The 9,423-nt window shown below is 43.5% G+C and overlaps 1 protein-coding gene across 1 annotated transcript; it reads right to left on the bottom strand.

The window, feature by feature from the left end:
* Positions 1–5,690: 5,690 nt before the first annotated feature.
* Positions 5,691–9,072, bottom strand: LOC113829591 (uncharacterized). Its single transcript, XM_027382788.2, has 2 exons — positions 8,196–9,072; positions 5,691–6,938 (listed from the first exon to the last, which is right to left on the bottom strand). The coding sequence occupies exons 1-2, from the start codon at positions 8,887–8,889 to the stop codon at positions 6,790–6,792; spliced, it is 843 nt and encodes a 280-aa protein (XP_027238589.2). The 5' UTR covers positions 8,890–9,072; the 3' UTR covers positions 5,691–6,789.
* Between the last annotated feature and the right edge of the window lie 351 nt (positions 9,073–9,423).

Genomic DNA, 9,423 nt, shown 5'->3' with positions numbered 1-9,423 from the left:
GTTGAAATGTAAAATAAGTGAATATACAACGGAAATTACATTACAAACACACAAGCCAAAATATATATATGATAACGATAATAATAAAGATATTAATAGTTAAGGTAACAATAATGATAATGATAATGATAATGATAATAATAATGATAAAAAATATGATAATGATAATGGTAGTGATAATAATAATGACAATAATAATGATAATGATAATGTCAATAATGATGACGATAATAATAATAATAATGATAATAATGACGATAATAATAACAACAACCATCATAACGATAACGATACTGACAGTAATTATAATGATAATGATGATAATGATAATGATAATAGTAATAGTAATAATGACAATGACAATGATGATAATATTAACAATAATAATAATGATAATAATAATAATAATGATAATAATAATAATAATGATAATAATAATAATGATAATAAGGAAAATAGTAACAATAATGATAATGACAATAATAATAATAACAAATGATAATGATAATCATAATACTAATTATTATTATTATCATTATTATTATTATTATTATTATTATCATCATTATCATTATTATTATTATTATCATTATCATCATCATTATTATTATTATCATAATGATAATGATATATTTTTTTTTTTAATCAGAGAGCGCCATGAAGAGCACAGTGTTGCCAGACGCACGAGCCCCCTTAGCGAGATTAGCGAGAGGACGAGGCCCGACCGCCGCTGACCGAAGGAAGAAAACCTTCCACAAAGGGTTGGCAACGATGGACAATTTAGTCTTTATGACCGTTAATGGATAATCACATGAATGTATCGGCGGGTAATTTGATAATCACGGAAGGACTATGTCTCTGGTTGTGGCTGCTGTGCCCGGGTTGCTTTCGCTTCCTCTCTCTCTCTCTCTCTGTCTCTCTCTCTCTCTCTCTCTCTCTCTCTCTCTCTCTCTCTCTCTCTCTCTCTCTCTCTCTCTCTCTTTCTTTCTTTCTTTCTTTCTTTCTCTCTTTCTTTCTTTCGTTCTTTCTTTCTTTCTTTCTCTCTCTCTCTCTCTCTCTCTCTCTCTCTCTCTCTCTCTCTCTCTCTCTCTCTCTCTCTCTCTCTCTCTCTCTCTCTCTCTCTCTCCGTTTGTGTTTTGTTTGTTTGTTTGTATAGGATGTTTCTTGGTTTGGTTTTTTATTTGTTAATTTAGGTTTGTGTTGTTTATTTATGTTTCTTTCTCTCTTGTGTTTGTTTATGTAAATATTTTTTTATTGGACATGTCTGTATCTAATATATACAGACGTATGTATGTTGGTCTGTAACAAACGAGAACGTAATTATCTACCCTTCGAATAGGCCTGTCAATCGGCCATCAATCAGTGCCAGTCTCCACAATCCCATCCCTCATTACGCCCATCCCGCCCACCACACGCTTCGGCCGCCCGCCATTACCATCGACAATTCGGCAACGGGATTCTCCAGATTCGAGCAATCATGTAATTAGCCGACTAATGACTCTCATCGAGGGTCGTCATCAATGGCCAAATCTCGACCGATTCTCCGCCTCGGCCGCCGACCCACGTAAGCAGCCGAAGCGTAGAAATTCCGAAAATTATATTCATTGGCTACTTCCTCCGTCCCCCATCCTTCCTTCCGTCCGTTTTCCCGCCAAAACCTCGGCCTACGCGCAGCCAGCGGATATGGGTAATTGATGGCCGAGCTGCCTCCCGACGGGGCCCTCGTGCGAGTGAAAGTCGAAAAGCCGACGGAGGTGCCGGACGGACGCCCGAATCCCGCCCTCATTAATTCAAAAGCAGGAAACCTTTCCTGGGCGGCGGCGGGGACAGCCTGACTGACGCCTCGGGAGGTTGGCAATCCTGCTTTATCCGCGCGTCATCCGGGGGCGAGAGGTTGGTACTCCTGGTCATTTGGGAATTGGACCTTGCCTTCTGGTTCTTAATTGTGATTGTAATGAGATTTTCGTTCGATATATTTCGTGATTTTAGATTCGTTTTGGTACATTTCTGACTCTGCTTTATGTTCTAATTAATTAAAAATAAAAAAAACGAATCACTTTTATAATTTTTAAATATTTTTTGATGGCCGTGTGCCCATGTAAATTCGTTTTTAGTTTAATATAATTACAAAAAATATATATATATACATATAATAATTGTCATAGATTGACTTTCTGATTAGAATCTTCAGAACCGATTATTGAAAATTTTTGACGATTTTTTTTTTTTTTTTTTTTTTTTTTTTTTTGCTGCTTTCCGACGCCACACAGCACAGATTTTATTTCTTTTTCTCTTATTCTTATTTTTACTTTTATTTTTTCCGAGTGATATTTTTTTATTTCTTTTTATTTCTTTTTCTTTTCTTTTTGTTTCCTTTTTTTTCCGAGTGATATTTGATATTGCCATCCTCCTCTCTCCTTCGCTTGTGGTCTCTTTATTTGTATCCTTATCTTTATCCTTCTTCTTTTCCATTTCTCAATCATCAAGCTCCCTATATTTTATACTCTTCTCCACGCCTCCACATCCTCTTCAGTAACATCCTCATTCTCATCCTCACCCTCCTCTCCTTCCTCCTCCTCCTTTGTCTTATTCCTCCGATTCCTATTATTCCTCTTCCTCCTCCTCCTTGTCCTCTTCCTAGACCTCATATTATTCCTCCTCCTTGTCCTATTCCTCCTCCTTTTATTCCCCCTCCTCCTCCTCTTCCTAACCCTACTCCTCCCCATCCTAAACCTTTTCCTCTCCCTCCTTCTCTTCTACCTCCTCTTCCTCCTCATCCTAAACCTCCCCATCCTATTTTTCCTCACCTTCCTCTTCTTCTACCTCCTCTTCCTCCTCATCCTAAACCTTCCCATCCTATTTTCCCCCCTTCCTCCTCCTCACCTTCCTCTTCCTCCTCCTCCTCCCATCCTATCCTGTTCTTCCTCCTCTTCCTCCTCATCCTATTCTTCCTCCCCATCCTCCTCATCTCCCTCCTCCTTCTCCTCCTCCTCCCATCCTTATCTTCCTCCCCATCCTCCTCCTCCTCCTCCCCACTCCTCCCCCTTTCCCAAAGTCCTCGTTCGCCTCACCTGCACCTCCTCCCTCCTCAATTCTCCCTATTCCAATATCCATTTTCCAATTTCTCGCATTTCCTCCTTTTTTTTCCAGCTCCCAAAAAGATCGTGTGATTTTCTCCCCAGACCTCAGCATCCAGCAGAGATCTGACCCTCCATCCGGCAGAAATATGAGCCCCCTTCCCCTGTATTCTTCTCGTTGCATCCGGCAGAGATAGGGGAATCTTAGTGAGATCTTGAAAGAGCATCGCGTGCTGTAGGACTGTAGAGTTCAGAGCGGAGACAGGGAGGGAGAGGGGGAATAAGAGAGAGAGAGTGAGAGAGAGTAAGAATGAGAGAGAGAGAAAAGAGTGAGAGAGCGAAAAAAAAGTGAGAGAGAGAAAAAAAGTGAGAGAGAGTAAGAATGAGAGAGAAAAAAAGAGTAAGAGAGAGAGAGAGAGTAAGAATGAGAGAGACAGAAAAGCGTGTGAGAGAGAGAGAGTAAGAATGAGAGAGAGAAAAATAAGTGTGAGAGAGAGAGTAAGAATGAGAGAGAGAAAAATAAGTGTGAGAGAGAGAAAAAAAGGGTGAGAGAGAGAGAGAAAAGGAGTGAGAGAGAGAGAGAGAGAGAAAGAGAGAAAGAGTTTGAGAGAGAGACAGACAGACAGAAACAGACAAAAACAGAGAGTGTGTGAGAGAAACAGAGAAGATGCTAAACCGAATTAAAGTTAACAACACAAGGAAGAAATAAGACAGAAAACAAACCGGGAACAAAACACCAAGAATAACCATCACGAACACCACAGCAGGTATGTATGTATGTACACATGTTTGTGTGTATGTCCGTGTGACAGCCTCGATCGACATCAAAAACCTGCAGTTATTGCCACATAATTAACGCAAATATCATTCCAACAACAGTTTTAGCGATTTTTACGTCGTAAAGCAAAAAAAAAAAAAAAAAAAAAAAAGAAATAAAGAAACAACAAGCAAAATAAACAGAAAATACGATCACTTAGTAGGCCTGCCGGTAGGCCTAGCCTCCGGATGCGTAGGGTGTTGGGATAGTCAATCAAATCCTCATTAGCGGATGGTAAGTGCGTTTCTGTTGGTACTAAGCGGGCTATTTTTGACACTAGTCGTCCATTAGACGTAATTATCATTTTAATAACCAACACGTGCCCTTCTATATATTTTTTCCTGTTGTTAATGTTATTTTCTTCATTTTCTGCATAAAAATATTTCGTTTGTGTTTTCTTTTCACGCTAACGGTTTTAGAGCATTATTTTGTTGTTGTTGTTGTTGTTGTTAAGGTTATTTTCTTCATTTTCTGCATAAAAATATTTCGTTACTGTTTTTTCATGCTAACGTTTACGGCTTTATTTGAGAAACTTGTAGATACTTCTGATTTATATAATATCAGTAATGTAGTATGATTTTCTCTCTATTTTCTCTTCCCTTGTTCTCTCCCTCTCTCTCTCTCTCTCTCTCTCTCTCTCTCTCTCTCTCTCTCTCTCTCTCTCTCTCTCTCTCTCTCTCTCTCTCTCTATATATATATATATATATATATATATATATATATATATATCTCTCTCTCTCTCTCTCTCTCTCTCTCTCTCTCTCTCTCTCTCTCTCTCTCTCTCTCTCTCTCTGTTTCTTATTTCTCAGGATTTTAAAAATACAACCACATTCTTATTCCTTATCATATTTATTTACATCTGTACAGAACTAAAGTAATTAAAGCTTCACCTCAGCAAATCTTTAAATATCAAAAGATAACATTAAATTACGAGACTAGACAGTAACATATTCCATTACAATAAAAAAAAAACACATACAAGAACAATGGATTAATTAACAGTGTGGAGAAATTAAAATCATAATGATTAAGAGAAGGAAATATAAATACTGTAAATAATAATGGAAAAAATGAGATCTGATCATGAAAAGGACATGTTTATCACTTCATATGACACACATACACGCACACACACACACAGACACACACACACACATACATACACATATACATACATATAAATACATATGAAGAGGAAGTGGAAAATATTTTGAAATTTAAGAGGTAGATTCATGATCATTTCTACAAAAAAAAATAGAACTTAGAGACATACTAAAGCCTTCACCATTAAAAAAAAAATAACAGACTCGAACACGGGAAACGCGACAAAATCCAAGACATTTTCAAGACTCCAACCCTTCTTCTTCTTCTCCTTCCCTCTCCCCCTCGTCCTCGTCCTCGGCCTTCCCCCACCTCGTCCTCGTCCTTCCTTCCCCCCTTCGTCCTCGGCCTTCTTCCCCCTCGTCCTCGGCCTTCTCCCACCTCGTCCTCGGCCTTACGTCGCCCTCGAATGTTTGGGCTTAACGTTTCCCAGCCGTGGGTCGAGCGGGAGGCGTCGAGGGTCCATGTCGAGCGTGAGGTGTTGTCGCTCACTCCGGGACGTCGATCTCGGCAACTTTTGGAGGTGTCGATTTGTTGATGTTTTTTGTTTATTTATCTATCTATTGTTTCTTTAGGGGGGTAGAGGTGATTTTTTTTTTTGGGGGGGGGGTGGTAGGGGGGGGAGACGTCGAGGTAATTTTTTCTTGGTTTTTCTTGGCTGTTTTTTTTTTTTTTTTTTCTTCTTCTTCTTCTTCTTTTCTTTTCTCTTAAGATGATTTGAGGATTCTTGAGCATTCGGTTTGAAGACATGTGGTTACACTTGATGAGTTTTTTTCTCGATTTCTGAACGTTAACATAAACTTCTTGGTTGTCTATGTTAATCTTTTCAGTGTGACGTCATCAATCTTCAGCGATGACTCCTGGACACGCAATTCCTCTTGATATTTTCTTGAGTTTTCTTTTCCGGGATTTCTGAGGATTTTGCAAACGATTCTGGATATTAAGTCCAAAATCCGGACTAATTTCTTCGTCATTTTATGCACTTACACCATGATATTTCTTGGGCGTGTCTTGGATTTGTCTTCGTTTCCGGTAAAGTGTTCGATCTTAACTGATAGTATTAAATAACATTTGGATGTCAGCTGATGTATGACTAGTGATAATTACCAGCACATGGTCATTATACTTTTTCATCTTACGACAAAACACGGATTATGTAGCAACGAAAATAATAATTAATAATTATATTAATATAATAATAATAATAAAATGGGATTTCAACGATAAATAGGTAAAGCTGAGTTCCACTTATATTCCTAGAGGAAGCTTGTCACAAACTGACTTCCTTCCACACAGCGTCAACAGTAACTTCTGAGGGCGAGACTGCGGGCCCTTGCACACACCCCGTCGCTCGGGAAGCTAGCTCGCCCTTCCTTACACTTCAGATTTCAGTCCCTTTTTTCGCGGAAGACTCGGAGCGGCCGGAGCGATGCCTTCAGGTCACAGGTCGCGCGGCTCGTCTCTTCGCTTCAGCGCCTCGTCCGGGCGGTTCCTCCGTCGCTCGGGCACTCCATGGGGCGCGCAGCGCGGTCCTTCGACTTCCGCTTCTCTCCTGTTGCTTCTGGCCGGCCGTCCGTCGCCTCGGACGCTGAAAACCGCTCTTCGTGACTTCCTGAAAGCCGCCGGACGCAACGGCCCCTGGAGGATGTCATGAAGTCCTGAAGAAGACCTCGCGAGGACCTATAGGACGTCATGAAGACCTGAAGGAGACCGCGTGAAGAAGACCCGAGGGACATATCACGCAGTCCTCATCTTCCTCTTCTTCCTCTTCCTTCTTCGTCGGGCCTTCCTTCATCACGCTCTGAGTTGGAGGAGGACTTTCTTGTGGGGCGGCTGAAGGTGGTCCTGGAGGCTCGAGGCGGACCTCTTCTTGCTCTGGGTCGGGTGGGCTGCTTGCTGGTCTTTCGAGGAGAAGGTCAACCTTTTCTTTGGACGTACAAACTCTGGAGGAGAAGAAGAGGAGGAGGTTAGAATGATGTTCAGAGACTGTCCGGATTTCGTAAACATTAAACATTAAACGTAAACATTAAACCGGTTTTGAGGCATTTTGTTTGCAAATTTATATCAGTCTTTTATCTTTTATGTCTGTCTCGTTGGACATCTGACGCATTAATGTTACAAACAGGTCTGATTTTATCTATTATTATAAAATATTTACACCCACACACACACACACATACACACACACACACACACACATACACACACACACACACACACACACACATAGATATATGTGTGTGTGTGTGTGTGTGTGTGTGTGTGTATGAATATATGTACATATATGCATATAATACCCACAAACGCACACACGCACAGACAAACACACACACACACACACAGACAAACGCAAACACGCACATATACACACATATCTATAGATAGATAGATAGATATGCATATATATATAAATATATACATACATATATATGTATATATATATATATATATATATATATATATATATATATATATATATATATACAAATATATGTCTATAGGTAAACATACAGAAAAAATGCATGGTAACATACATACATACGTACTTACATAAATGCATACACACAGGTATACATGCTTACACACATACATACATACACATCGTCCTAAAATCACTTGAGGCTCACATAATTAATTCTCCAAGACGGGCGTAATTACCCCTCCCACAACCAACCAAATGTGGCGTCGCGAGTCCGTAGATTTTATCCGCCTGTCGCGCCCGCCTCCCTGCATATGGTAGATGTTACGCCCGATAGATTTAGTTATATTGGATTTATTGGTGGAATGCGATGGCAGTTGTTTTGTAGAAGGAGTAAAGGTGCGATATGAATTAGATGGAGGGTTTAATTGGATTCGTAGCCTGTTTAATTCCCGGGAAATAATACATCGATTGAGGTGGGTTGATCAACGCGATTGCATAATTGGTCTTGAAGATTGAGTTACGTTGCATTACGTTTTGACTCAATTTGAATCAGTAAGAAATCACAAAAGGAGTAAAACGCACTTAGAGATGGTTCTTGGAAGATAACGGCGATAGCGGACGCGACGATAACGATAAGGAGGTTCAGACACGGACACCTCGAGCGGAGGGCGTGACTGGCGACTTCGGGCCAAGCGCTGCCTGCGGGTCCGCTCTCCTCCTGTCAAGGGTCGTGACACCGCCTTATCTCTTACTCGGGGGGGGAGGAGGGGGGGCTTACCTGTGATGCACGTTTGACGAAGTCGCGGCTGACTGTCCTGCTTGGGCGACGACGAGGGCGACGGCGGCGACGGCGACGACAGGTGGATGGACTCGTCGCTCTCGATGCCGCTGTCCGCGTCCGCCGAGGGCCTCCGCCTGGCCTCGAGCGCCTCCTGGCCCTGCTGCGCCTCCTCGCCCCTCGCGCCGCTCTTCGCGGCCGCCTCCGCGCCGCAGCCGCACGTCCTGGGGGAGCACTCGTGGTCGACGGAGTTCCTGCTGCCGCTGGAGGAGTCGGCAGCCGCGCCCTTGCCGCCCGCAGACACGCGAGCCTCGCGCCCGCCCGCCTGCTGGGGTCGAGCGAGGTCAGATGTGGGCACGGCGAGGCAGGTGCGCAGGTCCTCGCGCGGAGCCTCTGCGGGGGACGCGGGGGCGACGCCCTCAGCCGCGCCGTGGGCGGCGGCGCAGGGGCTGAGCGTGGCGACGGGCGCCCACTGAAAGCGGCCGCGCGGCAGGGGCACGGCGCGGACGGGGTCGAAGTTCCACTTGGCGGCGAACTCCTCGGCAGAGATGGTCATGAGGGACTCGGCCAGCTGGAGGTTGGCCTTGGCGTCGTTGCTGCCCAGGAGGGACAACGCCCGTCGCGCCCGCCCACGCTTGAGGGCGAGGCCACTGAACCTGGGCGTCCCGGGCTTGATGGGCTGCAAAACCACCATCGTTGCTCCTCAGAAGATGCGATCCCGACTCGACTAATTTCCTTTCCGTTCCCACAACACCTCACTACAGGGACCGCAAATAGCTCGTCGTTACGCCCCGATCATCAGCGTCTGTGACGAGCGCGAGCGCAGACGCACCACAGACGACCGAGCACAAGCGAGTGTCGAGAGCGACTGCCGCTGCGGGGATCGGCCCGGGACCCTCTCGCTGAGGCTGCCGGGGACGCTTACCTGGCAGAGGTTCGACGCCGCGGCATAACCTTTCGTCTTATTTTCCTTCCTGCTCCGGAAATTAGCTTTCTGTTCGTTTTACTTCAAAATTCGCTATTAATTCGGCCCGGAGTCCTACCACGAACCCAGAAAATAGAGATATTCACACCGTTAGGCATAGATTTAAAGCATCTCCATATGGCAACATCAGCCGTCACGCCCAGCTCACGTTCTGATTGGCCAGTCGCTCACGCCCCCACAGGAAGGAAGCTCAGGAAGAACACCAAACAAACATATGTACACACGTGCATATACTTATCCATA

The sequence above is a fragment of the Penaeus vannamei genome, chromosome 15 (assembly GCF_042767895.1).
Source record: "Penaeus vannamei isolate JL-2024 chromosome 15, ASM4276789v1, whole genome shotgun sequence".
Taxonomy (NCBI): Eukaryota; Metazoa; Arthropoda; class Malacostraca; order Decapoda; family Penaeidae; genus Penaeus; species Penaeus vannamei.
Note: the sequence above shows the minus strand (reverse complement) of the source record. Positions and strands in the feature narration are given on the sequence as shown.

Excerpts from the sequence above, each read along its gene's own strand:
- LOC113829591 (XM_027382788.2), bottom strand. The coding sequence starts at position 8,889 with ATGGTGGTTTTGCAGCCCATCAAGCCCGGGACGCCCAGGTTCAGTGGC. Across the intron at positions 6,939-8,195 it reads TCGTCAAACGTGCATCACAG|AGTTTGTACGTCCAAAGAAA; the intron begins GTAAGCCCCCCC and ends CTTCTCCTCCAG.